Source organism: Bathycoccus prasinos (assembly GCF_002220235.1).
Source record: "Bathycoccus prasinos genomic : Chromosome_13".
Taxonomy (NCBI): Eukaryota; Viridiplantae; Chlorophyta; class Mamiellophyceae; order Mamiellales; family Bathycoccaceae; genus Bathycoccus; species Bathycoccus prasinos.
In genome coordinates, this window is record NC_023996.1 from 174,639 (window position 1) to 202,510 (window position 27,872).

The 27,872-nt window shown below is 48.6% G+C and overlaps 18 protein-coding genes across 18 annotated transcripts; 10 read left to right on the forward strand and 8 right to left on the reverse strand.

Annotated features, from left to right (window-relative positions):
* Window positions 1–51: 51 nt before the first annotated feature.
* Bathy13g00510 (predicted protein) lies at window positions 52–1,281 on the reverse strand (the record flags this gene model as incomplete). Its single annotated transcript, XM_007509486.1, has 1 exon — window positions 52–1,281. The coding sequence occupies one exon, from the start codon at window positions 1,279–1,281 to the stop codon at window positions 52–54; it is 1,230 nt and encodes a 409-aa protein (XP_007509548.1).
* A 354-nt stretch (window positions 1,282–1,635) lies between these two features.
* On the reverse strand, window positions 1,636–2,607 carry Bathy13g00520 (the record flags this gene model as incomplete). Its single annotated transcript, XM_007509574.1, has 1 exon — window positions 1,636–2,607. The coding sequence occupies one exon, from the start codon at window positions 2,605–2,607 to the stop codon at window positions 1,636–1,638; it is 972 nt and encodes a 323-aa protein (XP_007509636.1).
* A 170-nt stretch (window positions 2,608–2,777) lies between these two features.
* Window positions 2,778–4,065, forward strand: Bathy13g00530 (unknown protein; the record flags this gene model as incomplete). Its single annotated transcript, XM_007509340.1, has 2 exons — window positions 2,778–4,006; window positions 4,041–4,065. The coding sequence occupies 2 exons, from the start codon at window positions 2,778–2,780 to the stop codon at window positions 4,063–4,065; spliced, it is 1,254 nt and encodes a 417-aa protein (XP_007509402.1).
* A 91-nt stretch (window positions 4,066–4,156) lies between these two features.
* Bathy13g00540 (predicted protein) lies at window positions 4,157–6,070 on the reverse strand (the record flags this gene model as incomplete). Its single annotated transcript, XM_007509319.1, has 1 exon — window positions 4,157–6,070. One exon carries the CDS (start codon window positions 6,068–6,070, stop codon window positions 4,157–4,159), a length of 1,914 nt encoding a protein of 637 aa, XP_007509381.1.
* Window positions 6,071–6,196: 126 nt separating this feature from the next.
* Window positions 6,197–7,087, forward strand: Bathy13g00550 (the record flags this gene model as incomplete). The annotated part of the gene is made up of 1 exon (XM_007509345.1): window positions 6,197–7,087. One exon carries the CDS (start codon window positions 6,197–6,199, stop codon window positions 7,085–7,087), a length of 891 nt encoding a protein of 296 aa, XP_007509407.1.
* A 491-nt stretch (window positions 7,088–7,578) lies between these two features.
* On the forward strand, window positions 7,579–9,702 carry Bathy13g00560 (heavy metal tolerance protein precursor; the record flags this gene model as incomplete). The annotated part of the gene is made up of 1 exon (XM_007509350.1): window positions 7,579–9,702. One exon carries the CDS (start codon window positions 7,579–7,581, stop codon window positions 9,700–9,702), a length of 2,124 nt encoding a protein of 707 aa, XP_007509412.1.
* Window positions 9,703–9,756: 54 nt separating this feature from the next.
* Bathy13g00570 (predicted protein) lies at window positions 9,757–10,705 on the reverse strand (the record flags this gene model as incomplete). The annotated part of the gene is made up of 2 exons (XM_007509510.1): window positions 9,757–9,773; window positions 9,826–10,705. 2 exons carry the CDS (start codon window positions 10,703–10,705, stop codon window positions 9,757–9,759), a joined length of 897 nt encoding a protein of 298 aa, XP_007509572.1.
* Window positions 10,706–10,909: 204 nt separating this feature from the next.
* On the forward strand, window positions 10,910–11,621 carry Bathy13g00580 (predicted protein; the record flags this gene model as incomplete). Its single annotated transcript, XM_007509573.1, has 2 exons — window positions 10,910–11,536; window positions 11,577–11,621. 2 exons carry the CDS (start codon window positions 10,910–10,912, stop codon window positions 11,619–11,621), a joined length of 672 nt encoding a protein of 223 aa, XP_007509635.1.
* A 68-nt stretch (window positions 11,622–11,689) lies between these two features.
* Window positions 11,690–13,162, reverse strand: Bathy13g00590 (the record flags this gene model as incomplete). Its single annotated transcript, XM_007509315.1, has 2 exons — window positions 11,690–12,575; window positions 12,696–13,162. The coding sequence occupies 2 exons, from the start codon at window positions 13,160–13,162 to the stop codon at window positions 11,690–11,692; spliced, it is 1,353 nt and encodes a 450-aa protein (XP_007509377.1).
* A 466-nt stretch (window positions 13,163–13,628) lies between these two features.
* Window positions 13,629–15,014, forward strand: Bathy13g00600 (unknown protein; the record flags this gene model as incomplete). Its single annotated transcript, XM_007509437.1, has 1 exon — window positions 13,629–15,014. One exon carries the CDS (start codon window positions 13,629–13,631, stop codon window positions 15,012–15,014), a length of 1,386 nt encoding a protein of 461 aa, XP_007509499.1.
* An 823-nt stretch (window positions 15,015–15,837) lies between these two features.
* Bathy13g00610 (unknown protein) lies at window positions 15,838–16,590 on the forward strand (the record flags this gene model as incomplete). Its single annotated transcript, XM_007509463.1, has 1 exon — window positions 15,838–16,590. One exon carries the CDS (start codon window positions 15,838–15,840, stop codon window positions 16,588–16,590), a length of 753 nt encoding a protein of 250 aa, XP_007509525.1.
* Window positions 16,591–16,790: 200 nt separating this feature from the next.
* Window positions 16,791–18,007, forward strand: Bathy13g00620 (predicted protein; the record flags this gene model as incomplete). The annotated part of the gene is made up of 2 exons (XM_007509569.1): window positions 16,791–16,982; window positions 17,042–18,007. 2 exons carry the CDS (start codon window positions 16,791–16,793, stop codon window positions 18,005–18,007), a joined length of 1,158 nt encoding a protein of 385 aa, XP_007509631.1.
* A 223-nt stretch (window positions 18,008–18,230) lies between these two features.
* On the reverse strand, window positions 18,231–19,796 carry Bathy13g00630 (dihydrolipoamide dehydrogenase; the record flags this gene model as incomplete). Its single annotated transcript, XM_007509505.1, has 1 exon — window positions 18,231–19,796. The coding sequence occupies one exon, from the start codon at window positions 19,794–19,796 to the stop codon at window positions 18,231–18,233; it is 1,566 nt and encodes a 521-aa protein (XP_007509567.1).
* Window positions 19,797–20,298: 502 nt separating this feature from the next.
* Bathy13g00640 (predicted protein) lies at window positions 20,299–21,129 on the forward strand (the record flags this gene model as incomplete). Its single annotated transcript, XM_007509586.1, has 1 exon — window positions 20,299–21,129. The coding sequence occupies one exon, from the start codon at window positions 20,299–20,301 to the stop codon at window positions 21,127–21,129; it is 831 nt and encodes a 276-aa protein (XP_007509648.1).
* Window positions 21,130–21,342: 213 nt separating this feature from the next.
* On the forward strand, window positions 21,343–22,587 carry Bathy13g00650 (unknown protein; the record flags this gene model as incomplete). The annotated part of the gene is made up of 1 exon (XM_007509366.1): window positions 21,343–22,587. One exon carries the CDS (start codon window positions 21,343–21,345, stop codon window positions 22,585–22,587), a length of 1,245 nt encoding a protein of 414 aa, XP_007509428.1.
* A 114-nt stretch (window positions 22,588–22,701) lies between these two features.
* Window positions 22,702–23,601, reverse strand: Bathy13g00660 (predicted protein; the record flags this gene model as incomplete). Its single annotated transcript, XM_007509310.1, has 1 exon — window positions 22,702–23,601. One exon carries the CDS (start codon window positions 23,599–23,601, stop codon window positions 22,702–22,704), a length of 900 nt encoding a protein of 299 aa, XP_007509372.1.
* A 387-nt stretch (window positions 23,602–23,988) lies between these two features.
* On the reverse strand, window positions 23,989–25,896 carry Bathy13g00670 (cytosolic phosphoglucose isomerase; the record flags this gene model as incomplete). Its single annotated transcript, XM_007509579.1, has 1 exon — window positions 23,989–25,896. The coding sequence occupies one exon, from the start codon at window positions 25,894–25,896 to the stop codon at window positions 23,989–23,991; it is 1,908 nt and encodes a 635-aa protein (XP_007509641.1).
* Window positions 25,897–26,388: 492 nt separating this feature from the next.
* Bathy13g00680 (unknown protein) lies at window positions 26,389–27,789 on the forward strand (the record flags this gene model as incomplete). The annotated part of the gene is made up of 1 exon (XM_007509311.1): window positions 26,389–27,789. One exon carries the CDS (start codon window positions 26,389–26,391, stop codon window positions 27,787–27,789), a length of 1,401 nt encoding a protein of 466 aa, XP_007509373.1.
* Between the last annotated feature and the right edge of the window lie 83 nt (window positions 27,790–27,872).

Here is a 27,872-nt window from a genome sequence, read left to right on the forward strand (position 1 = left end):
GAATATCACAATAAATGATGATGAAAGTTAATAATAATAACACTAGTATTTTTAAGCGACGAAGACTATGAAGAACATGAGAAAAGCCATGAGCACGCCGAAGACTTTCATGGCCAACCACCGATTGTTACTGATGTAGTTCAAGTACTTCAGAAGTTCACCCTGCGCTTGGTCGACGTTCATGACGACGTCTTCGACGTTTTCGTCGATGCGAATGGCCATCTCGCCTTGTTCGTTGACCATGGTGGCGAGTTGTTGGAAAATGCCGCCGAGTTCGGTGATGGTGCGCTCGACGTTTTGCATGGCGTCGGCGCGAGAGGTGGCGTAGTTTTGGTCTTGGTCTTGGTAGACGGCGACTTGGTTTTGGTTGAAGGATATCGGGTTCATGTGGCCGAAATTCCCTTGTTGTTCTCCTTGTTGTTGTTCGCTACTTCGCGCGCCCACGTTCATGAAACTCCCCGTCGTGGCAGCCGCGCTGACGCTGGCAAACCGTCCAGTTCCGCCTTGAAACCCACCGCCTTGCTGTTGCTGCGTTTGTAAACTACTGCTACCGCTGCCGCCAAACATCGATCGTCTTCTCTCGTTATTCTTCACGCTCTCCTTCCTTTCGCTCAACACGTCCTTAAACGCCTTGGTCGCGTCCATTAACCGTCCTTTCAAACTCTCCACGATCGTCTCCGAATGTTGCGTCGACTGTTTCGTCTTTTGCTCTCTCTCGTGCAACGCCAGCTGTTGCAACTCCGCGATCGCCGTGTTCAACTGCTTGATATCTTCTTTCACCGCGAAGGAAATCGTGTTAATCTCTTGACTCGAGTCGTCAAACGCGCCCGACCGCTTCGCGAGTTGCGCCAACCGGTCCAGCTTTTGCGACGTGGAGTGGATGGCGTGACCGACGCGCGAGGCTCTCTGGTGGAACACAGATTTCATCTTCGGCGCCTCGTTCGCGAGATGCAAAGAAGAGCCTCCTCCTTTGTTGTTGTTGTTGAAATCGTCGTCATCCAAAGAAGACCCGAATTGCTGCTGCTGCTGTTTCTCCACGTGCGAGGAGGAGGAGGCGGCGTAAAAATCCGAGCCTTCTCCTTTCGCCGCGGCGCCGTTCTCGTCGTCGTTTTCGTTTCTTCCCCCACTGCTACTCCTGTGTCTACTTCCGTGCAATTGTTTGCTCACTCTTTCCGCGGTCGCGAAAAACTCTCGCGTCCGATCGGTACCTACACCCTGGGTGTTTCTCGAAGAGGACGAGGAGGACGAGGAGACGCCGTACTCGTTTGGCATTCGATGCATGAAACTCATACTCTTTATTATTTTCTCTATGTTTTAATCGCTTTATTAAGAAGCGGATTGATTCGATGAAGATGGATCAATTCCAATTACTTTTACGAAGAAGTGCGACCTTCAAAACGCGAGGAATTCGGCAACGTCAACACTACCACGCGCTCACCACACGCGCGAAGAAAAGGGCTTCGATTACTCTCTCAATCTCTCTCTCTTTTGGAGAGTGAGTTTGTATTTGGAGTATAGATAGAGGGGAAATTTTGGCGATTTTGAACCTGTTTTTGTGTGTCTCTCTCTCTATTTCAAAAAATGTACGAAAAGGTAAAAGGTGTCTCTCTCTCTCTCTCTGATCAAACTAACTTCTCACTCGCTGTTCTCCTGCCGAGACTCTAGCGCTCGCAAGCTCTCGGCAAAAGTAGCGTATTCTTCGTCCGTTGGTTCTGGGCACCCTTTTTCGAGCAAGTAGTTTACGCACTCGGGGTGCTCGTGGTAACGAGCGTAAGCGATGTATCGCCAGTTGTCAAGATCAAGAGGCACTTTCGCCTCTTCGACTAAGTATTGAAGGCAATTGAGGTGGCCATGCCACGCAGCTTGTCCCGCGCAGGCGAACTTTACCTCCTCAGATATCTTTCTTTCTTCGACGAGATATTTCACGATGTCTGTTTGACCTTTTGCTGTCGCCTGTTGTGCCGCTTCTTTTTCCGTATCTCGCGAAGGTTTCACTTTGTCGAAAAGAAATCGAACACAGTCGAGGTGTCCTTTAGCAGCAGCTGCTTTACACGACATTTCTTCATCATACGGGCATTCGTTAGAGAAGCAGTATTTCAGCATCTCGAGATTACCTATAAGTGCTGCCACAGTAATCGTCTTTTCATCCCACTCGCAATGTTTCACTTCTCTCGCCCACTCGAGGAACTCGAGCTTGTTCGTTGCAGCGACTTGCTCGCAAAACCAGGCTTGATCTGCCACGTCTCCATCGTTATCTTTCTCTGCCCAGTGCATGTAATTCCACATCAATTCCAACGTCGAAATCGATGAACATTCGTGAATAGACAATCCGATTTTCGATACGTCTACCCCGGCGTACTCAAGCACACCCTGACTCTCACTATTCGCCTCCGAAAAGAAAAACCGATCCGTCTTATTCAATTTAGGAAGCACATGCGAGACAAAAACATCCTTATGATGCAACACCAATCCCGTCCACACCTTGGTCGGTCCAAGCTTCAACCTCTCCAACTCCGCTCTCGCCCGTTCGATCGCCTCTTCCTTCTCCTTCTTCTTCTTCCTTTTCTGCGCGCCGGAGAGTTGCTTCTTCTTCTCGTTCCTCTCCATTTATGATATAGTAAACTCTTTTTTATCTCTTTGAGCAAAAAAGACGTTTCTTTTTAGTGGCGATTTACCGTCGACATTCTTCATTTAACACTGCTGAGAAAGAGAGAGTTACATAACAACAACATCATCAACAGCACCGCGATACTACGATCCATTCCGGCGCGAAGAAAATGTTATTCTCCGCGCCGGAATTCCAGTTCACTCGCGACGGCGTTTGCCAAAACCTCCGCTCGGACGGGAGAGAGAATCACGAATCGAGACCGGTGGAGATTTCGTTGGGAAATCACGAAAGTAAACTGAGTGAGAGTTTTAATAAAAAGAAAAGGAACAACATGATGATCATCACGCGAGCGGTTGGACAAGCGAAAGTTCGCATGGGGAAAGGATCGTGCGGACGGACCGAGGTCGTGTGCGCGATAACCGGGCAGGTGTGCAGTTTTGATGAGGATGAGGAAGAGGATGATGCTTTGTTGTTGTTTATGGGGCAACGGCGAAGCGGAGGAGGAGGAGGAAGAGATAAGACGGGAGGGAACGAGAAAGCGGGCACATCTACTGCGGCGACGATGCCTTCCGTAGAAGTTTACGTGGAAACGATGTCGACGAGAAATGTTGGTTCCGCCGTCGGCGGCGGCGGGAAAGGTCAACATCAGCAACAAGTATTCAACGAGACCGATAAGTATTGCGGCGAGTTGAAGAGAGAATTGGAGTTTGCGTACGGGTCGATGGATTTGTTGAACAAGGAATCTGGTTTGCGAAAGTCTTTGGAGATTGGCGGTAGTAGTCATGGGAATGGTAGTAAACAAGGAGGCCGTCGGCGTCATCGCTGGAAGTTACGGATGGATTTTTTAGTGCTCTCGGACGACGGGAACGCGTTGGACGCGTTGGCGATTGCCGGGAAGTGCGCGTTGTTCGACGCACGGTTACCGAGAGTGAGAGTGAAACGAAGAGGTGAGGATGAAGAGGTTGAGTTAGTGTCAGATTCGGAAGAAGAAGAAGATGATGATGATGATGACGAACAATTAGAAAAAGGAAAAGAAAAGGAATCGAATAGCAGCAGTAGTAGTAACACGACGCTAGATGTCTCAGACGTGCCTTTGATTGCTACGGCGACGTATTTCGGTAGAGCGCGGCAGCAAGAAGGAGTAACTACTATGACGACGATTACAATAGACGACGAGGAGTTTTTACCAACCATAGCGATTGATTGCGTCTCGAGCGAAGAGTCGTGCGGCGATTTCGCGCTCGCGGTATCCGCCACCAGAGAAGGTGCGGTGACTTCAGTGCAAAGAGTCGGCGGATTTGGAAATAGCAGCGCGATGGCAGTCGAGAGCGACGTTTCAGATAACGTGATAAAGTTTGCGCGAAAGCACTGCGTGAAGATACACGGAGAAATCGATTCGTATTTATCGACGTTGGCGCTTCGAGAGGACGAGGACGAAGAAGATGAAGATTCATTGACTTCCTCCGAGAGCGAAGACGAAGAAATGGAGGAAGCAAACCAAGACGAGTTCTAGACATTATAGCGCTAAACAATGATAATAATTACACATTACGGTGAACTATCATCGTGGGGCATCGTGTCGCTAAACGCGCGAAAGCTCGCCTCGGGCGAATACCTCAACATGTTCGAAACTTTACTCGTATACACGCACGCGTACCGCTCGACTTGGTGCGCGAATCGAGAGTTTTGATATCCGGATTTCATCAACGCGCCCCAAACCCAATGGAAGCGTTCGTGGTACTCCTTTGTTTTCTTCCGATGTTCCAATTTCGCGGTTTCAAAATCTTTCTCGAGTTGCTCGACCATTTTCATCTCCTCCGACGTTTTCGCCATTTTCTCCTTTTCCTTTTGTCGTTTTTCCTCGAATATAATCTTTTGCAACTTATAATCCAACTCGTCTCTTCGTTCGCGCAACTGTTTCAGCTCGTCCAAAACGCCCTCTTCTCGAGTCTCCTCCAACACTTCCAGCTCGTGATCCATTTCCGGCACGATCAACATCGTTCTCCACCCTAGCGTTTTCTTACTTCTCAAAATATCCCCGAAGATGTGGTCGCCGACGTATAAAACGTCCGAACCTCGAGAAATTCCGAGCGAGTCCATGAGATGGACGTACGATCCACCTTGATACACCTTTGAATCGTAGGTGTTTTCGCCGTCGCCAGGTTTTGACGACGACGGTGCCGACACGTGGTCGATATCGCTTCCACCAATCGGCGTTAACGGCCCACCGGAATCGGTATTTTTCAACATGTACGTCTTCGCGTCCACTTCAAAAATGATGTTGTTATCTTGCGTGAAAAAATTCGGCTTCATCGACCCGACAAACACGCTATCGAAATATTCCAACCAATCTAAATTCTTCTCCTCGCCAGTCTTACCGGAAATGAGAAAGTTCATCACGACGTTCGTGTAATCGAACAGAGAGTTGGTCAACAAAAACACCGACCGACCGCTCGTTTTCAACGTCGTCAGTAACTCTTTCAGACTTTCATCCGGGACGATGTATTTCGCCGGATCTTTCGCCACCTCGGTTTTCAAACTCCCGTCCCGGTGGCACAAATCCACGCTCTTACGAATCTCGTCGAACATCTGGTGATACGACACGTTCGTTAACTTCTCGTATTCTTTATTTTTCTTCTTTTTCTCGTCTATCATAACTAAATCTTTCATTTCCACCAGTTGGCAAAACAAATACGCCTCCGCCAACGCGAACAACGTATCCATCGCTTGATACTCGTTCCCGGTAAACGAAGTCCCGACTTTCGACGAGTCGCAATACGTCATCAACCTCTCTTCCGTGCTCACCGCTTTGAACCCGTGGACGACAACTTTCACGTAATTATGTCTGTCCATCTTCAACACGTTTCCTCGCTTCTTATCGATGACGAGGCCTCTCACCATGTACGTCTCGTCGAATTGGAACGACTTCAAAATTTCCTTCGGGTACCCGTAATGTGAGACTAATTTCGCGATCGTTTTCGTGTACACCAACCGTTCGAACGTTTCCGGTTTATACATGGCTAAAGTGTAATCCATATCGAATCCAACCGACCTGATCGACTTCATCGGCAACGAACGGTTGCAGAAAATTTTATCGCTCAGCGATTCCAAATTGTGTTGCACCGTGAACATCTTTTCTTCGGTCGAGGAGGAAGAAGAAGAAGGAGAAAAAGACGCGCGAACTTTTGCCATGTGCGTCATTCTTTGCCTTTTTTCGACGTCGTCGCTCGTCGTCGCCTTCTTCTTCGCTCTGTTGGTGTTCGACGACGACGAGAATGAATTGGAATTCGTAACGGCTTTCAAGGTTCGTCTTTTATCCATGTGTTGCCGATGATGAGGATGAAACAGCGAGGACGAGCCACCACCAAATCCTTTCGCTTTGAACAACCCCGCGCTCTTCAAAACAAAGGTCGTCGTCGTGGTGGTCATTCGAACGATGCCGCTGGAGAGCAAAGTCGCCATTAAACCGCGTGCGTGTGTGTATCTCTCTTCTGTTTTTATTCCTTTTTTGTGCGGGAAAGGACAGCACAATTTGTAGGGGAAAGCAACGCACTCGTCACGAAGAACAATAGAGAAAGAAGAACACTAATGGGAGGACGAAGAAAGAATCCAAATCCTAAACGCGCGGAAAATGCGAGGACGGTTTTGAAAAGTGAGCACGTTCCGGAAAAGAGGGGAGGAGAAGAGGAGGAAGAAGAAGAACCTGATGAGGTGTTGCTCTGTGTGCGAATACCTGATGAGGACGAGGTGAACGAACAGATGCGGAAAGAAGAGATGACTGTGAGAAAAGGAGCGAAGAGAAAGAGAGGGCAACAACACGAGTGCGGCGTTTGCGAGAAGGTGTTTGTGAGCGCATCTAAATTGGCCATACACGTGCGAATTCACACGAACGAGAAACCGTACGAATGCGATGTGTGCGAGAAGTGCTTTCATACTTCTGGTAATTTGAAAGCCCACATGCGTATTCACACGAACGAGAGGTCGTTTGAATGTGATGTTTGCGAGAAGCGTTTTCGTGATTCTAGTAATTTGAAAAGGCACAAGCGTATTCACACGAACGAGAAACCGTACGAATGTGATGTGTGCGAGAAGCGTTTTAGTCAATCTGGTCATTTGCAATATCACATGCGTATTCATACGAACGAGAAACCGTACGAGTGTGATGTTTGCGAGAAAGCTTTTCGTCATTCTAGTACTTTGAAAAAGCACATGCGTATTCACACGAACGAGAAACCGTATGAATGTGATGTGTGCGAGAAGTGCTTTCGTCATTCTAGTACTTTGAAAGCCCACATGCGTTTTCACACGAACGAGAAACCGTACGAATGTGATGTGTGCGAGAAGTGCTTTCATACTTCTAGTAATTTGAAAAAGCACATGCGTATTCATACGAACGAGAAACCGTACGAATGTGATGTGTGCGAGAAGCGTTTTACTCAATCTGGTCATTTGAAAAGGCACGTGCGTACTCAACATTAGCTCTTTCATAGTCACATAGTGTCCACATACCGCGTGTTGTATTGAAAGAACCACTTACGCGTATTCATCGTTGTCGCTTCTTCGCCTAGAGAAGTAAAACTCTTTTCTCCACATCCTGACATCTTTTCGTTCCTTTTTTTATCCAAAACTCTTCAGATATCATGCGCGCGCAGTTTGCACCTCTTTCACGAACAACACACCATAACCATAACCATAACCACCACCGCGGCTTCTCGACTTCTTCTTCTTCGTCGTCCTCGCGCGGTGGTCTTTCGAAAGCGACGACGATGATGATGATGAGAAGCAGTTTTGTTTCGAAACCGGAGGGGAAAAACGCGACGGCGACGTCACCGGGAATTCAACGACGACGACGTCGGATGATGATGATGATGATACGTAACTCGTCCTCATCGTCGTCCAAAAATGGCGAGGGCGCGATGATGAAGAAGACGCACAAAGCCTCTTCTTCATCATCGCCTCTCGCTGCGAAGATGACGAGGAACAGCAGCGCGACGGCGTCGTTTTTGTCCTCCAACACCAACAAAACTGTTGCTGGTGCTTGTGTGCAAAGATACGCGAGACCGTCCGCGAGAGCAGCGGCGGCGGCATCGTACGGCATCTCCGATTCCATGGAAGAGGAGCAAAAAATAGAGAAGAACTCGTCTTCAAAGTCGTCTTATTTTAACGAAAACGATACCGAGGACGACGGTCCGATCCCGATGCCGCCGAAAGGGTCGGATTTGAGAACGGTGTTACCGTATCTTTTGAAGGTGGCGTTTAGTAGGAAAGGAACGAAACTTCGGTTAGCGTTTGCGGTGATCTTTCTCGTGGCGCAGAAAGCGTTCGGGTTAGCGGTACCGGTGTATTTTAAGTTTGCGATTGACCATTTGACGAGAGCGGCGCAGTTACCGGTTGGGCCGGAAGCGTTACAAGCCGCGAACATGGCGGCGATGATGTTGTGTTTCAGCGGAGTATTTAAAGCGGTGTCTGGTATTGCGACGGAGTTGCGGGTGGTGTCTTTCACGCCCGTGGCGCAAGCGGCGGGTAGGAGAGTCGCGTTGGAGGTGTTCAATCACGTGTTGAATTTGGACATGCAGTTTCACTTACAGAGAAGAACTGGGGCGTTGCAAAGAATCATCGATCGAGGCACGCGGTCGGTATCGATGGTGTTTCGCGCGGTTATATTTACGTTCATTCCAACATTCGTGGAGTTGGCATTGGTGAGTGCTTTGCTGTGGAAAGCGTTCAGTTGGCACGTCGTCGCGGTGGTATTGAGTACGTTTTGTTGTTACGTCTGGTGGACCATGCACATGACCGGGGTGTCCGCGAGCAAGAGGAAGTTGGCGAATACCATGGACGGTTTGTCCACCGGGAAAGCCGTGGATGCGCTTTTGAATTACGAAACCGTATCGAATTTCGGGAACGTGAATTTAGAGTCCAAGCAGTACGATAGTTTATTAAGAGGGTACCACGAAGCCGCGTTGGGGAGCGAAAGAGCGTCGTCGTTGTTGAACGCCGGTCAGGCGGTGTTTTTATCTTTCGGCATGACGGCGGCGTTGTCGTGCGCGGCGTTAGGAGTCGGCGCCGGTGGGAACGCGTCACAGATTGGTGCGAATTTAGCCAACCGGGTCGGTGATTTGGTCATGGCGAACGGTTTATTGTTGCAAGTGTGGGCGCCGTTGAACTTTTTAGGATTTTTTTATAGAGAGTTGAGACAAAGTTTAGTCGACATGGAGGCGATGTTTGAGGTCTTATCGACGACGTCAAACGTAAAGGACGGGACGTTGGAGTTACCGAAGAACAAAAATATCGACGCGACGACGACGACAAGAAGCAACAACGGCGCGTCCATATCGTTTAAAGATGTGTCTTTTGAATACGGAAACGGACGCAAGATTCTTAGAAACGTAAACTTAGAAATTTCTCCGGGCGAATCCATCGGCATCGTCGGACCTTCTGGTTCCGGGAAATCCACCTTGCTTCGCATCGCGTTGCGCGCGTACGACGCCACGTCCGGTGACGTCTTCTTCGACGGGTACAACGTGAAAGATCTACAAATGAAATCTCTTCGATCCGCCGTTGCGGTTGTCCCTCAAGATGCCGTTTTATTTAACGATACCTTAGAGCACAACGTGCGCTATGGTCGACCAAACGCCTCAGACGAGGAAGTCGAGCGCGCCTGCCACGCGGCGAAATTGGAAAAAACCATCGGTGATTTACCGGACGGTTTGAAGACGAAAGTTGGCGAGAGAGGCGTGATGTTATCCGGCGGTGAAAAGCAGAGAGTCGCCATAGCTCGCGCGTTTTTGAAGTCCCCGAGAGTTTTAGTCGCGGATGAAGCGACGTCGGCGTTGGACACGGCGACTGAATCGCAAATATTGGAAAGCTTGGAAGAAATTGCGAGAGATAGAACGAGCGTTTTCGTCGCGCACAGGTTGAGCACGGTGATGAAGTGCTCGAGGATCATCGTCATGCGAGACGGGGAAATCGTAGAGCAAGGAAGACACGACGAGTTGGTCGATTTGAACGGATTATACGCGAAGATGTGGTTGGCCCAGCAAGCGGAAGAGTTGAGCGTGAAATTAGAAAAAGAAGTCGAACTCGGCGTTGTATAGAAAGTGTACTTTATTATTATGATCAAGGAATCTTCTTAAATATGCTGTCCGGTTCTAACCCTTTACCTTCTCTCTCTAATAAATCCGCCGCGTTGTTAAATTCCTTCGAGTGCGTCTTCTTACTTTTACTCTTATACTTCCCTTTCGATTCGACCCATTTTTGCGCTTTTTCCATGTCCCTCTTAAAATTCTCCACGTCACCTCTGTCCGCATCAATTTCCCCGTTCCTCGCTCTCCAATACCCGCTCCCGTATTCCGCGAACAACTCCTCGCCTCTCTCGATGTCTCTCATGGCGATCACGCTCGCCCTATTCTCTACGCTCATCTTCAAAAACTTACAATTTCTACTCTTCTCCGTCTTATACGTATCGTTTATGTACCTCGCCATATACCCGTAGTGCTCTTTCGCGTCTACGTGTACGTTCAAATGCAACGCCATCACGTAATCCTTCTCTTTCATGGGAATCTTCTTCGCCTCGTTGAAGTTCATGATTCTCCCTCCGTACGTGGCGCCTCGAATGCGTTCGCCTTCGGTGATATCTCGATCCGCGAACAATCCTAACCCGGCGTTTGGAATCGTCGATTTCCCAACTCTCACCATGGACGAATCTTTCCGTCTGTTCTGGTTGATAAACTCAATCAATTTATCTACGTCTCGTTTAATTTCTTCGGTCGGTTCTTCGAGTAAATCTTTCGTCGGCATTCGCTTTTCGTCCACTTTTGGCACTTTCCCTGTCCTTTTGTTCTCCTCGATCTCCTCCTCGGTGAGTTCGTGCATTCCACCTTTCTCTCGGCCTTGTCGGCACCAGATTTGAAACTTGATTTCCTCTCGCACGAAGTGGATGATTTCCGCGATGCACAAGGCGAAGAGGCATTGCACGGTGAGGTTTGGCGGGTGCGTGAGTAAAAACTTCTTGACTTGTTCCGGGACGAAACGTTGATACATTTGGTGCCGGATGTGAACCAAAATCGCCCCGATTTTGTTCTTAAGAAGATTCGTCATCGCGTTGTTTTGACGTAATAAAAAGATCAGAAAGAAAAAGAGCGATGATCCAACGCGCTCTTTCTTTCTCCTTCCTTCCTTCTGTCTTTCTTTATTAAGAATGAGTTTATTAGCTAATAAAGTCTTTCCTAAAGTGATGTTTTTATGAGCAACTTTCCCTCATTTTTTTCCCTTAAAATTAGGCAATTTCCCCTAATAAAACTAATGAATAAAGATGACAAGAAAAAGATAAGAGTGGTCCGAGTGCTCTTAATACGACACGCGAGAACCACACACAACGCTTCAGGGATCATTCAAGGACAGTTGGATACGGAAGTAAACGAAGACGGGGAGGAGGAGATTAAAAGTTTACGCGCGAATTTGATGAAAATGATGAGCAACAGTATTAATAGGGTAAAAAATATAAGGAAGATAGTGACATCCGATTTGCAACGATGTTTGCACACCGCGCAAGGCATGATGATTGATGCCTCGCAAATGATCGAGGAAAGTTCAAAGTTACGAGAACGTCACGTGGGGGTTTTACAAGGATGTCCGCGGAAGACGGCGCCGATGGAGTTCCCGCGCGCCTGGGCGACGTTTTGCGAGAGCAAGACGAAGAGAGGTTTGAGATGTGCAGGAGAAGGCGGCGAAAGCGTCGATGATGTTTTGAGAAGAGTGCGCGAGTGCATAGAAGATGCAGTGCGGAGCGTTTTAGAGGAGGAGGAGGAGGAGGAGGAAGAGAGCAGCGGCGACGCGACGATTGCGGTGGTCACGCACGCCGGCGTGTTGTTGCTCTTGCGCGAATATTTAGTCGACGAAGATTTAAGCGGCGAGAAGAACCGAGGGATCGTTCGAAACTGTTCGATAGGAACCATGCGCGTTGAGGTAGACACGAGTAATAGCGAGAGCAAAAGCAACACGAGATGGATTCTAGACTCGTGGGGAAAAGTAGACGCTGAAGGCACCGCGGATGTTTTATAGCAGCGTTTATTCAAAATTAATTCATTCGCAGCCGAGCTTTTTATCCAGAGACGTTGCGCACACCATGAACGCCTGTAAAGGCGTAAACGGGTAGCGGAAATCCATCGTGTACACGTCCTCGCCTATTTTACCAAACTGTAAAATCCATTTTTGCCACCTCGTTTCTCGCTTGCGACGCTGTTTTTCTCTCACGGAAGCTGCGTTTTTCGCGATAGATTTATCGTCGTCGTCGTTATCATCAATCGTCGGCGGTGCTTTCTCGTTCTCTTCATCTTCGACTTCGTTTTTGTTCTTTTCGGCGGCCGCGGAAAAAGCGTCGTCGTTGTCGTCGTCATCGTCGTCGATCAAAAGTTGAAAATTTTTCACGGACGGTTGAGTCACTCTCGCGTTAAAGTTGAGACAATACGCGCGCATTTTTTTGTTCCACGCGGGTAAGATGTTTTTGAATCGAGCGGTGACCGGTTGTGCGCCGTTGCTCGTCTCTCTTCCCGTTTCTTCCGTGTTGACTATTTCCACGCGCATCTGTCGCGGTCCGTGTATTCCGAGCGGGTTCAAGTTGTATTCCACCGTACCGAGACGCGCTCTGTTTTTCACCTCAGTCGCGTCTTTGCTTGCTTCTTCGTCATCATCACCATCGTTGTCGTCGTCGTCGTTGTCGTCGTCGTCGTCGTCGTCGTCGTCGTCGTCGTCGCTCTTGTCACCATTTTCGTCTTCGTCCTCATCTTCTGCCCCGTCCTCGTAGTCCTCTCTCACGGATCTCTCGAACGTCTCCCACGTGCCCGGTTTCGCGCCGTCGTCGAACAACTCAAACCTCGTTCCGGCTGCATTTGTCGCCGCTATCTTTCCTAAATATTGCGACGAACTCTCGCGTATATCAGCCACGTCTAAAGAAACAACCATTCGCGACCTGTTCAAGATGAGTGAGAAAAAGACAATAGTGAGAAGAAAGAAAGTTAAGAAAGAAGAGGACGAACAAAACCAAACCCTTTAGGCGAGCGACCGCGACCGCGAGCGCGAACACACTCACCTTCTCGATTTCTTCCTCTTCCTCGCCGCGCACAGCGCTCGCGCCTCGAATCGACTTTTGCAACGTCGACCATTCTTTTCTTCGTTTCTATTCTCATCGACAAGGTCCTTCCCTTCGCGCATCGACGACGACGGAGGAGGAGGATTAGGAGGAGGAGGAGGACAATCCGCGTACAACACGTACGTGCAATACCCGAACGCGTCCTTCTTCCGAACAATCCTACACCTCGAGTGCGACCCGTCTTTCGGCCCAGGTTCTAATAAATACCGTCTCACGTTCGATTGCCCTAAGTTATTCTCTAAATACGCCGGCGCAGGGGCCGCGAAATCCACCCGAGAGACGTCCTTGATCAATCGATGTATCGTTTCTTTTTTTAGAACATTTTTCTTGCCAATCGCTCGCGTATTTTTTATACCATTCATATCACTTTCATCCTTTTCATCGTTCGTTTTTGTTTTCGTCGTCATTTTAAAGGGAGAAGGAGGAGGCGGAGGAGGAGGAGGGTTTGCAGCAAAGGCGCTTATTTTGACGAGAAAATTGTCGTCTCGGCGAATGCGTGTACACAACGCGAGAAAGAAAAGAGCAGAGAAAAGTCAAACAATCAAGCGTGTGTTTGACCGGAAAAGTTTTAAAAAAAATGGCGTTTTGGAGAGAAAAAGAAGAGAAAAAAACACAGAATAATAAAACACAAAATCGCCTAAAACGAACACGTACACACACTTATTAAAAGCAGCTTTCAAATCAAATCATATTAAAATCATCAATCATGGACGAATCCTGGGAGGAACTCAAACGCAACGCCATCTTGCTCGGCTCGTGGATCGCGCTCATTCGCGCGTCCACGTACATTTTCGGCGCGTTTCAACCGCAACATTAAAACAACATTAACAAAATGAGAGCAAAATCATCACGGACGATGTTACGACGAATGCGATGATGAAACGCGGCAGAGGAACGCGTGTGGTTGGGAAAAAAGTGCTGGAAAGAACGGTGAAGTTGAACTGCGCGACCGTCGCGGTGTGGTTTTGCAAGGAAAACGGAAGGGAAAGAAGAAATAGTAATAGAGATGATGATTTGTGTTCGATCGTGGCAGTCGGGTCGTACGAACACAGTAGAGGAGAAAGAAAAGGGGAAGACGAGGAGGAGGTACAAAGAGGAAAAGAAGAAGAAAGGATTGGGCAAGTGACGTTGTTTCGATGCTCACGTGGAAAAAGCGAGGAGGAAGAGGAGGAGATTTCGTTTGACGCGTGCGGCGAGCTGGACGCGACGTCGAGCGCGAGGTGCGGCGGAGCGTTTGATTTGAAGTTTGGGAACGCGAGTAAGAGTGAAGGGGGGAAAGTAGAGCTGGCGATGGCGTGCGCGAATAATTGTTTGGAGGTTTTTGAGATGATGGAGGATGGTGATGCGGATGTCGACGAGGACGTCAACCGCGGAAAACAGCTCGTTCGATTGAAACCTACGGGTAGGTTTGAGTGTAGGTTTGGCGGGATTGGGTTGTGCACGTCCGCGGCGTGGTCGTACAGAGATAAATCGATCGTAGCTACCGGCGACGACGGTGCGGCGGTGGTAGTTGATTACGAACGCGCGATGATGATGGCGTCACCTGGCGGCGGTAGCGATGGTGGTGAAGGAGACAACAGCCAGGTTCTCTTTCGAGTCGAAAACGCGCACGCGGATGCTATTTGGGCCTCCTCGTTTCTCGACGGAAGCGAGGATGTGTTTTTTACCGGGGGGGACGATTGTAAGCTCATAAAGCACGATTTGAGAGAGATGGTGCGATCGAACGGTGATGAAGAGGGAGATCGTTCTTCTGCATTTGCCTACCCGTCGCAAACGTCGCAGAATTTTCGATTCGAGAAGAACCCGGCGTTTGGCGCCGGCGTGACTTCCATCGAATCGAAAGGCGATTTCTTATACGTCGGCTCTTACGACGGCGCGTGTCGAGCTTTCGACGTGCGAAAAAGTTTAAAAGAACCTATGTGGATTTCGAGAGGAAACGACGACGGAAAAGAAGAAGACGGAGAAAAAGAAGGAGAAGAAGAAGCGTCGATTTGGCGAGTTCGTTTACACCCAAACTTTAGCAGCGCTGCGACCAAACGAGAGGGCAAAATCGCCTTGGCGTCCATGAAAGCCGGATGTCGCGTCATCTCATCTCTGGACGGGTCAACCGTAGGCACGTATCGCAACGGCCACGACGACGACAAAGTCGTCTACGGCTGCGACTGGGCTTTTTTCAACGAAGAGGAAGGAGAAGAAGAAGAAGAAGGTTTCGTCTCGTGTAGCTTTTACGATAGACGGATCCACGTCTGGACTCTTTAACAACGTTAATACTAATCTTACTAAAAAAGAACGCGCGGCGGGTATTACGAGTCATCATCATCATCATCACTCTTCTTCTTCTTCTTTGTTTTAATATTACAAAATATCTCTTCTCTCTCTGTTTATCGTCTTCGTCGCGCTTTCGTCGATAGTATTCAATACTACTCGATCTCGAGGGTTTAAATCTCTCTCTCTCTAATGCTTCTTCTTTCCACCTCCTTTCTTCACCTTCTCGGAGAGATAATACGCTCCGAACATCGCCGCCCCTAAAAAGAATCCCGGGAACATGTGTTTGTACGTGTTCGTGAGTAGAGGGTGTTTTCGCCACCGGTCCGCTTTAGCGAACGGATTCTTCGTTGCATCCATTTCTATTCCTTTTGCGCTCTTTGTCTCTCTCTCTCTAACGTGCTCTTTTGTGCTCTCTGTCTCGCACTTTCTCACAAATTACAACACCTCTGCTTTGCGACGATCTCTCTCTCTCGTCTTCTTCTTCCTCTCAAGATGTTTCCGTTGATTTTTGTCTCGGGCCGCTCTTTGTTGGAGGGAAAGGTTTGGGGAAAATTCATCTTTCAAAAGTCTCCATTCGTTGACTCTTCTCTTCTGTATTACACGCGCTCACGAATACGCGCAATAAAATACGTTTCGCTTCTTTTGAGTGCCCGACGCACTCCTGCGCGCGCTCTCTCTCGTTACCTCTCTCTTGACTGCGCGCGTGTGGGTGTGTCTTTGTCGGGGGACACATCAGAACGCGTTGGAAACAAAATCAAATCTCTTCCCCGTTTATTCCGTTCGGTTTGTGTGAGAGTGAGAGCGTTTAGTAAAGATGTTTGAAGCGAAGACGTACCTTCAATCTCTCGAACGAACGCAGAAACGAGAAGTCGATCTCACGGAGAATTTGAAGCAACACGAAACGTTTAAACGTTTGGTCGAACACTCAACGCGCGTCTCGCGAGGGGATTGGTTGTTCAGGAAACAAAACGTGGACGAGAAAATACGAGAGGAAATACGCATGGAGGAGATGTTACGAAAGAAGGAAGAAAGAGAGGAAAAGGAAGCGATGAAGAGGAGAGAGGAAGAATTAGAGGAGTTAGAGGAGAAAAGACGGCGAAACGGCGGTAGTGGTGGTAATGGCGGAATGTCTTGCTTCTCTCCCGAGGATGATCCTCTCCCGTCCTCCGCGGACGAAACGCATGTGCGAGAGATGAAGGAGAAATTGGACGCGCTGCGATCGGAGAGGGAACAAGAAATGACCAAAGAGATGAAGCGAAGAGAGAGAGAAGAAGAGAGACGAAGGATGAGAGGGTTAACGGAAAGCCGAGAAGACGTGGTAGGAAGAGCGGTCGATGAAGAAGACTACGAGAGGAAAAAAAGAGAGATTGAAAAATTGACGCGAGCGCTTGACGTTCGATTGGATTTGAACAGGCAGACAGAGAAACGAAGAGCGATGGAGAGAGAACGCGAGGAAGAGAAGAAAAAAGAGCGAGAATTCGCGGATAGCTTCGAACGAGAGCGCGAGAGAAGAGAAAGAGACCTGTTACACCGAAAGAGAAAAGAGGCGAGAGAGTTGCAACAATAGTAGTTACGACAGGTTGAAATCCTCGAAGAAGAGAAAAACGAGAGCGAGAAGAGGAGGAGAAAGAAGAAAGAGAGAGCAAACAAGAAGAGAGACTGAGATTTCGCAGTAGTATTTAGGACGATAGATTGTATTTATAGCTATAGCCTATAGCGTTCAAATAGCCGCACCTTAAAAGGAACATCATCTGGCGCGAGTGAAAAATGTCTTCACTTCCAATGACAGAAGTCCATCCAAACATTTCCGTCTGCGGAGAGAAAGAAGCCCGAGAACTCCTTTTCTCCTCCTCCTCGACGAAAAACGAGAATAACACGAATAGGTTCTCGAGAATTCTCGCGATTGGCTTCCCATCCGCGCCTTTCACGGACGAAGAGATTGCTCTTTTGGCGACGACGGTACGTGAGAATACATTCGTTCGTTCGTTCTTTCCCGGGAAGTGATGATGTGAAATGAGTTCTCTTTTATTGTCGTTCGATTTGTACTCACACCGCCATCTCTCTCTCTTTCTCACATTTATTATATTGTCACGATCGTAAAGTCGAACGTCACCGTTTATCCAATAGTCTTAGAAGACGCAGTCGACGCTGATTTGCTCTCGATTCTCCACGAGACGACGAGTTTTTTCTCCTCGAAAAGAGAAGAAAATGAAAAAATTTTAGTCTTTTGCAACGCGGGCGTGTCGAGATCGGTGGCGGTGGTGTTGGCACACATCGTGTGGAAGAAGATGAAAGAGAGAAACGACTTTGGTGGCGATGACATCGACGGCGCCGTCTTCGTCGAGCGGGCGTTGCGAGACGTGAGAGAAAAGTATCCTCCGGCGTCGCCGAACGAAGGTTTCTTGGAACAGTTGGAGCTTTGGGTGAACATGGGGTGTCGATTAGTTGCGACGGATGAGACGTACAAGTTATTTAAACACTCGCAGTTGGAGAGGATACGACGCGAGAGAGGGTGCGTGGATCGAGGCGCGGTAGAGGAAGATCCAGAGAAGGAGATGAAAAACAACAACGGGGCGATGACGGGTTCGATCAGTCAGTATTACAGTTGCCGAAAGTGTCGTCGGATTTTAGCGACGAGTAAAAACGTTTTAGAGCACGAATCTGGGACCGGGATTGATGCGTTTTCGTGGCGACAGAGAAGAAGAGGGAACGATGGTGGTGCAACCAAGACTTCGTCGTCGTCGTGCTCGAGCATTTTCGTCTCCCCGATAACGTGGATGATGCTCGACCAAACCGAGGAGAACGAGCCGGTTATTTTCCAAGAAAACTCAGGAAAGATCCATTGTCCAAAATGTCGCTCGAAAATTGGCGCTTTCGCGTGGTCCGGGGAACGGTGTAATTGCGGGGCGTTTGTCGCGCCGTCTTTTCACATACAGAAAGCAAAGCTCGACGCGTTTACGGTCCGCGGCGCGAACGGCAAATAGGAAGGAGAAAAGTGTGTTGTTCTTTGGGGAAAGAGCACGCAGTAGAAGTTTAGAACATGAAGTAAAGTTAGTAATAGCAACGATGTAGATAGAAATGCAGAGGAATGACACGCACGCGCACACAAACAAAAGATATGCACTCGGTAGATTTTGATTTTAATTACGCAACAATAACTCTTCTTCTTCCTGATTTTTAATAATCACCGCTGCTCGATGGTTTTTTTTAAAAGTGAATGGCTTTCCCGCCCGTAGCTAACGCGGCTTCCTTCACGGCTTCGCTCAACGTCGGGTGGCCGTGGCAGGTTCTCGCGATATCTTCGGTGCTTCCACCGTACTCCATGGCCAAGACGCACTCGCCTAACAATTCACCGGCTTGCGGACCGACGATGTGCGCGCCGAAAATTTTATCCGTGTTCTTGCACGAGATGAACTTCACCATCCCTTCGCTGTCGTCGTTCGTTCTCGCTCTGGAGTTCGCGGCGAACGGAAACGTGCCAACGTTATACTCTAACCCAGCATCTTTGACTTCCTCTTCGGTTTTCCCGACCCAGGCGACTTCTGGGTGCGTGTAAATAATCGAAGGAATGGCGTCGTAGTTCACGTGCCCTTCCTTGCCGGACAAATGTTCAACCACGGCGATGGCCTCTTCCTCGGCTTTATGAGCCAACATCGGTCCCGCGATGATATCACCGATCGCGTAAATCCCAGGGACGTTCGTTTCCCACGTGTGGTCTTTCACGTTCACTTCCACTCTCCCCATCTTATCCGTTTGAATGCCGAGTTTCTCCAACCCGAGATTCTCCGTGTACGGCTTTCTCCCGGTGCTCACCAACACGACGTCCGCGATCATTTTCGATTCCTCTTTCGTGCTCACTTTCTCGATCGTCAACTCAATCTTCCCGTCTGGCATTTTCTCCGCTTTTTTCACCGCCGTTTCCATCTTGAAATCAATCTTTTGTTTCTTCAAAGCTCTTTGGAAAGTCGTTCGGATTTGGTTATCCATGTTCCCGCCGATCACTTTCGCGAATTCCACCACGGTCACTTTCGAGCCTAACCTCGACCAAACCGAACCGAGCTCCAAACCAATCACGCCTCCTCCAATAACCACCATGGTTTCGGGAACTTTTTCCAACTCTAACGCGCCGGTGCTCGTCACCACCGTCTTCTCGTCCACGTCCACGCCGTTCAACTTGGCCGGTTCCGACCCTGTCGCCAAAATAATATTCTTCGTCGAAATCGTTTCCTTCGTCCCGTCCTCTTTCGTCACCTCCACCGTGTTCTTATCCACTAAACTCCCAAACCCAATCACGTGATTGACTTTGTTCTTCTTGAACAACCCCTCGATGCCTTTGGTCAAACCGCCGACGGATTTCATCTTTTGCGCCATCATCTTCGACACGTCGATGGTCACCTCCCCACCGACGGAAATCCCGTGCTTCTCCATCCCGTGCTTCGCCTCTTCGTATTTATGCGACGCGTTCAAAAGCGCTTTGGATGGAATGCATCCGACGTTCAAACACGTCCCGCCTAGCGTCGCGCGTTTCTCCACGCACGTGACTTTCATCCCAAGTTGCGCAGCTTTGATGGCGCCGACGTACCCTCCTGGGCCGCCGCCGATGATCACCACGTCTTGCTGTTCTCCGGAAGAGTAGAATCTGTTTTTACCGAACGTCGCAATAGTCGTTCTCCTCGTCACCTCCTCCAAAGAAGAAACAGTATTCGTCGCGCTGTTCCTCATCGCCCATCGCGCTGTGTTGCTCATCATCATCGCGCCTCTTCTCGACGTCATCTTTACTCTCTGAAGCGCGCGTTGAGTGTGTTTCTTTTTTTAAATGAGATGCAAGTCTCTCCGCAAACAAACGCTCACGTCTTCTGCGCGTGTCTTTGTGTGCGTATTGCGTGTGTGTTGAACGAGAAATGAAACGCGCGCGATAGAAAGTAAGGATAATAAAAATTCAGTTAATCAAACGACGAGAGAGATACTTTGAGAAGGAAAAAGACGGATGAGAGAACAGATGATGGAGCGTGAGACAAACACGTCTCTCTCTGAACGCTCTCTCATCAAAAGTCTCACTCACCCACAAAAGAGCTCTCGAAAAAGAAGCGCGAAAAAACTTTCTTTCTCGTTTTCGTTTTCGAGTGATTTTTCGTCAAAATAAAGGAAAAGAGGTGCTTTTTTTGCTCTCTTTCTCTGTCGTATCTTGAAGTGTTCCTCCATTTCTTAAACTTTCTTCAAAGCGGACACTTAGACACTTTGGCGCGAGACAAAGGTCGTCACGTCGTCCGGAGCGATGACGACGCGAGCGCAGAAAAGACGGATTGGGGAGCGAGATGTGTGGGATTTGATCGTGAATAACGACGATATAAGTTTCAAATATATCATTCCGAGATTGAATTCGACGGATTTGAAAATCTTGCACGGAGTGAATACGGAGACGAGAAAGTTGATTAAGAGATCGTCTCGCGCGTGGGCTTTGAAAAAGGGGTTTAAAGTGAAAAAGATGTCGTCGATATCGACTTTGGAAGTTGCGTGGGAGAACAGGGAGAATAAATCGTTGTGGCCGAGATGGTTGAGAGAAGAAAGAGATTTCTGCTATAAAGTTGCTCAAACGAATAAACTCGAGTTGCTCAAGTGGGCGCGAGAGGAGAAAAAGTGTAAGTGGGATGGAAGGACGATTCAAGCGGCCGCACGTCAAGGTAATCTAGAAATGGTAAAGTATTGCGTTGCAAATAAGTGTCCTGTCAATGATTATGCGTGTGCATATGCTGCCGATGGCGGTCATCTCGAGATAATCAAATACTTACGCGAAGAAGTCAAAGCGCCTTGGGATTGGGCAACTGCCGCTGGGGCGGCTAGAAATGGTCATCTTCACATACTCGAATATCTTGTCGAGCGTAAGTATGATCAATTTGACGAGTATGCGTGTCGGTGGGCGGCCATGAACGGCCACTTGGACTGTTTGAAATACTTGCACGAAACCGCCAAAGCGCCGTGGAACTCTGACGCCGTGCGCTTCGCGCACGAGAAAAATCATCCCGAATGTTTACAATATCTCCTCGACAACAACTGTCCATTACCATATGGTTGGCGATACGAAGACGGCGAGTTACACAGTTCATAAAAACACAAAAACAAACAAAACTTCTTGTACGAACAGAATTAGAGAGAGAGAGAGAGAAAGACTGTGAAATAATAGACACGCATATACGCGCTTTTCCTCTTCTTGCTTGTGCGTTAAATTCAAAATTTTCCTCATTTGTTTCTCTCCGGTCATTATTCATCATCAGAGAGCGCTTACTTCCGAAGAGAGAGAGAGAGAGAGAGAACAAACGCGATGACGAGAAACGCGAGCGAGAATGGGAGCGACGATGTGAACGAAAATAAGACGAACAGTTTAAAAAGAAAACAAAACGTAAACTCCACTCCGTCCGATTTTGACATGTTCGCGTTGGTGTACAACTTCCTCCAATCGAACGGGTATAAAGACGCGGCGGAGAAGATGACGAAAGAGATGAAACGAAGACTGAAGACACCAAAATCATTTTCAGAAAAGGAGGAGGAAAAAGAGGAGAATAATACGAAGTTAAAGAAGAAGAAGAAGAAGAAACTGATGATGGTGCAGATGTTGAACGCGTTGGGGACCAAAAATGGAAGTCAAGACGAAGACAAAGAAGCTCTCCTGCCGAGAGTGAAACCGCTGCGCGAAATCATGGGAGAGTTTTTATCCATGAAAGCGAAAGAGCTGAGAAGAAAGAAAAGCACGAACGAACCGATGAAGATGATCTTTCGACAGTGCGAGGAAGCGTTCGGGAACATCGCGATGGAGGAGGAGGAAAAGGAGACAACGGCGGGTTTGCGTAACGACGACGACGGGAGGGAAGGCGTGGTTGGCATAATAGCGGCGAGGGGAGAGGACGAAGATGGTACAGCAGCAGAAGTGTTAGCAGTAGCAGAAGCAGAAGCAACAACAGGAGCAGCAGCAGCGCGGCCGCGACAGCAACGAGTTGAGGTGGAACAAAATATTGCCGCGGCGACGAATACAACAAATCATCAGGAGAGAAGAAACAAGAAGAAGCAAGCGGCGCCGCAACGCAAGCACAAGCAAACGATATACAAGCAGTCTTTAGACGATGCGAACGTTCGAGAAAAGATTGCAGACGTCATCGTGCGCACGTTGCACAAGAAGACGGGCAGAACGCCAAATCCTACGCCAACTATGAATTCAGCGAAAAGTAATAAAAACATCGAACGAGAAGAGCTCGCGTTTTCAGACGTGGAAGAAGACGAAGAAGAAGACGAGTTTGGCCACCACGTCACGGAGTTAGAACTCGATAAAATCGCCGATCTCATGGAAAAGCCAGAAGATACGATGGAAACAGCGAATGCCATCTTAGGGTCGCTCATGGAATCGACTGATAACGATTTAGGGAGATTTTTAGAAGATCTCGTCGCGCAAACCGAACACGGAAATACGAAGGAGATTAACAAGCTTCCGACGCCGAAAAAACGTTTGTTGTTAAAAGAAGATTGCAAAGCGGCAAATTTGATAGAGACAAACAACGGACAGAAAACTCCGTAGTAGGAGTAGTAGATGTCGCAGTAGCAGTAGTAGTTATTATTAAATCGCGTTTACATGCACAGTAGTATGGTCCACCAATCTCGGTTTTTGTCCTTTATTACTCGTATTATTACTTTACTTAAGCAGCGCAACTTGTTCGTACAATTTACTGATCAAAAAGAGCAACGCCAGCAGCAATGCAAACTCGCTCAAGTTTCGATTTTGATTATTCTCGTAGGAGAAAAACTTCATCGGATCGTTCGGATCCACCGCGAAATCATCCTCGCCTCCATTTTTACTATTGACTAACTCCCTCGCCGCTCGCGTCGCGTCGTCCACGGTTCGCATAATTTCATCCATCGCGTTCCCAACCTTATCCGGAACCGCCAACGCTTTTCTCTTCGACTCGATAATCTCCCCACCTTTCAAAAACGTCCACTGATCGTCCTGCGATAAAACTTTCCCCGTGATTAAATTCATCTCCAACGTCGTCTCCACCTTCACCTTCGCCTTCCCGTCTTTACTCTCTATCCGCCACAAAATCTTCGCCACGCTCCCGCCTGGTAACACCTCGATCGAATCCACCCAGTTCGTAAACTTTCTATTCCTTATATTATCGTTATTGTTAGTTTTACTGTTATCGCTCGAAGATATTTTCTCCCCTCCGAATATCGAATTCAACTCGCAGTTACAATTCTTAAACTTCTCGCTCCCCGAGAATCGTCTCGCGCCGTCCGAAAACCGCACGTCTTTCGCGTACGGGAAGATGCTTCTGTTCGAATCCTTCCCGTCTCTTAAATCTCTCGCGAGTTGTCGTAAACTTGATTCCACCGCGGGTGACGTTCCTTTGCACTCGAACGCATCGCAGGGATCTTTCGACAGTCCTTTGACTTCGGGGATTTCGGCAGTGGTAATCGGGGTGTTCGTTGAACAACGATGACGACGTGAACGACGATGACGCGAGCGATTTAAAGCGAGCGATGATAAAGCGTGCGATGATTTCGTCGTCGAAAAGGAGGAGACAGAGGCGAACATTTTTGTTTCGTTATGCGACAATGATGGATTTTTGCAGCAAATTCGTGAGATATTTTCTGTCAAATTCTGACGCAAAGAGGGGAAAAAGATGAACATATTTGGATATGCGTGATGCTGTTACAAAGTAGTGCGTTAACTTGGATCGCGGCGCTCTCTTTCTCTCTCTCTCTTCTCTCTCTTTCTTCTCTTTCTCTCTCTTTCTCTCTCTCTCACTCTCTGTGTTTCTATTATTTTGCTTTACGTCGTCGTCGTCGTCGCAGGCTTGTGACGGCATCCTCTCTGCGTTTCACTCTTCTTCTTCTTCTTCTTCTTTACTTCTTTACTTCTCCCTCTCTCTCTCTCTCTTTTTCGTATTTATTATTATTTATATATAAGTATATATTAGTTTTAAGCGTAACTGGAAGGCGGTCTGCACTCTTCGCTATTGATCAAATCGCACGGAAAGACGTCGCTCGGAGTGTCGTATTTCAACTGCGCTTTACCTTGTAAGTACCTGTTCAACATTCTCTCCGTGCTGTGATTGTATCCGTCGCTGGAGTCCAACATTTTCCCTTCGTTTCGTTTGTCGTGCATGGTCGCTCGGACTCGAGTCGCTAAAACTTTACCGAGTTCGACGCCCCATTGGTCGAAGGAGTTCAGCCCCCACACGAAGCCTTGTACCGCGACGCGGTGTTCGTACAACGATAAGAGTTGCCCGGTAGTGTACGCGTTCAATTCAGGGAGCATAATCGATAACGACGGTCGGTTACCGGTGAAGGTTTTGTGCGGGATGAGCGTGTCCGGGCAATTTTCCGCTCTCAATTCCACGGGCGTTTTACCAACCGCCAACGCGTCCGCTTGCGCGAAAAAGTTGCACATCAACTCGTCGTGGTTGGAAACGATTTCGCCTTTCAAGTATACGGATTGCTGAGATTTAATCACGCCGATGAAATCGCACGGAATCACGCGGCCTTGGTGAATCAACTGGTAAAACGAGTGTTGGCCGTTCGTACCGGGTTCTCCGAAATCAATCTCACCGGTTGGATAATCCACCGGCGTCCCGTCGATGGTGACGCCTTTCCCGTTGGATTCCATGGCGACTTGCTGAATGTGCGGCGCTAACTTAGCGAGCGCTTGGCAGTACGGTAAAATAGCTCTCGCATCGCAACCCAAAAATGAGACGTTCCACGTGGAAATCAAACCGAGCGTCACCGGCAAGTTCTTTTCAAACTCCGCCGTCGCAAAGTGCTCGTCCATGCTCCACGCGCCTTTCAAAAACTGTTCGCACGTCTCGAACCCGTATTGCAACGCCAACGGCAACATGCCTACCGCAGAGCAGACGGAGTATCTCCCGCCGACCCAATCCCAAAACGCAAACGCGTTCTTCGGGTCGATGCCGAATTCGCTGACTAACTTCAAGTTGGTCGATACCGCCACCATGTGCTTGCTCACCGCCTCTTTACCTAACGCGGCGATGATCCACTGTCGCACCGTTCTCGCGTTTAACATAGTTTCTGCCGTGGTGAACGTTTTCGAGACGACCACAACCAACGTCGTTTCTGGGTTCAACCCGTTCAAAGCTCTCGCCACGTCCACCGGATCGACGTTGGCTAAAAACCTCAAATTTCTCCCTTGCGCGTCCGCGGCGTGCGATTGGTTCGTTTTCAACGCCGTGTGCACAAACAATGGCCCTAAAAACGACCCGCCAATCCCAACGCATACGACGTCTGTCAACGGTAATCCCGTATGCCCGACCCATTCCCCGTTTCTCACCCGGTCCGAAAAGTCTTTAATCTTGTCCAACACGTCGTGCACGTCCGGCACGACGTTCGACCCGTCCACGTTGATGACTTTCGACCTCGGCGCTCTCGTCGCGACGTGTAAAACCGCTCTGTTCTCCGTCGAGTTCATGGCTTCCCCTGAAAACATGGCGTTGATTTTCTCTTTCACCCCGCTCGCTCTCGCCAACGCGTATAACTTCTCCATCGTTTCTTCCGTCACGCGTTGTCTCGCGTAATCCACGTACACCCCGTCGTGCTCCAAGGTCAAATTCTCGCACCGATTGTAATCTTTCAACAAATCTCTCAGATGTGTCTTCTCGATATCTTTCACGTGTTCTTTCAAGCTGTTCCATTCGGACGTGGACGAGATTAACGAACCTTTGTGTTCGGTTTGTAACACTGCCGTCGCTGCTTTCGATGATGGTTTCATTCTTTTCTTATTCTTTAAAGTGTTATTCTTATTCGTTTTGATCGTTTTCGCAGAGAAAAAAGATGTTGCGTTTTTCAATACCGCCCCCGATGCTGACGATGACATTCTCTGTTCGTAAAATCAGTAGTTTCTCGTTCTCGTGTTCTCGCGCGCGCGTGTGTCTGTGTTATGATAACGGAGTGTTTTGTGTTACAACGACGGAAAACGCAAGTGATGCGATGAGACGAGATGATTATGTGTGCGATAACGAGAGGTCGGATGAGTCCAGTTTTTTAGTCTCGCGTGGGGGTTGAAGAAAAATCTCTTTCTCTCTTTTGAAAGCTGACGAGGAAGCAAAATCTCGTCCCATTGATCGAAAGAAGAAATATCCGCCTCTCGATTTTACTACGACTCCTTTTTTTCGTGCGTGACTTTGAGATTCTCTCTTTGCATGGCAGGAGGCAAAAAACAAGTAAAATGCCTCTTTGTTCTTTTTTGTTGTTGTTGTTAAATTAATAACGTCTTTTCGATTTGCACCCCAAAATACACGAACAACTGTTTTGTTAGAGATACAAAAGAGAGACACATCTGTACACGCTTTCGTCGATACGCGGTGAGATGTTCGCGAGGAGGAAATCATCCGTTGTCCTCCTCCTTTTATTCTCTCTCGTCGTTTTGCTCTCAGTCTCATCTTTTTCGGGCGGCGGCTTCACCGCGTGTTTCGGTTTCGTGCAACAAAACGAGACTTCTTTACCAGCATCGTATCGACGCGCTTTGTTGCAAAGAGCGCGGTGTTCCAACCCGTGGTGCTTTTTGATCTCGAGAAGACAGAGGGTGAAAATACGCCAGTGCGCGGTGCCTCAGTGCGCGAGGAGAGTGAAACCATTTTCGTGCTCTCTGGAGTATTGCTGCGCGTCGTGGTGCAGAAATCTGCCTTGGGAAATGTTGATTCAGGCTCCTCCGCCATTGTGTCGAGACTGCGTGATTGCGTATCGACCCGGGTGTTGCGGTTGGTGTAAACAAGTTCCAAGTCAGTACTACGGCGGCGTCGTTGGGTGCTACAATTGCCTGGCGTACGCTTTGGAGGTGAGATTTGTTCCAATCATTAAACCGATTTACGGTCGATGCGAATATTGCGAGTGGTCGCCGACGCGATACATCTCTTCGCCAACCTTCGTGAACGTCATCAATAACAACGTGAACATCAACATTAATATCTTTCAAAAAACAATCGTGCAACCGCCACAACCGGTGGAAAGTCTCGGCGCTGATGAGTGCCGAAATATTGGAGGATGTGGTTTTGACGCGCCCGCTGTTGATGAGGTGCCTGCGGATGAACCCTTAACGCCGGACGAGGCAGCCGCGGGCGATCCTCAACCGGGAGATTTGTCCGAAGAGCAATTGACCGATGCGGTTCTAGATCCGGTGGATGATCCGGTGACCGCAGGAGAGCAAGATCCAGATGTACCCGATCCCATCGAAGGTATAGACGGTGTCGACGTTGACGGCGAAGAAGAAGAAGAAGGAGGAGGAGAAGGAGGAGAAGAAGAAGACGGATCGGGGGAAGACGACCAACCGGTCCGCGAGCCGACCGAAGCGGCGACGGAAGAAGAAGAAGGAACTTTACCGGATGTCGAGGGAGAAGAAAACGCTTTGAATGGTATCGACGAAGGAGTCGATGAACAACCAGGAGAAGGAGAAGGAGAAGGAGGAGGAGAAGAGCAGGATTATTCCTCGCAAGAAGATTACTCCTCGCAAGAAGAAAGCGGAGGAGGAGAGCAGGATTATTCCTCGCAAGAAGATTACTCCTCCCAAGAAGATTACTCCTCCCAAGAAGAAGAAGGCGGAGGCGGCGGAGGAGGAGAACAAGAACCTTCGCAAGAAAGCTTTCAGCCTTCTAACTTTGGCGGCGGTACTCTCGAAGGCGGACTTGGAAACGCTGGCGGGCTTGGAAACGCTGGCGGGCTTGGAAACGGCGGCGGTGGTCTCGGAAACGGCGGAGGCGTTGGACTCGGATAATAAAAATTGAGATCATCATCATCCCGTGCCAAACAAAGGGAAGTCGAGATATAAAAGAGAGACACATTAAAAGCACGACGAGA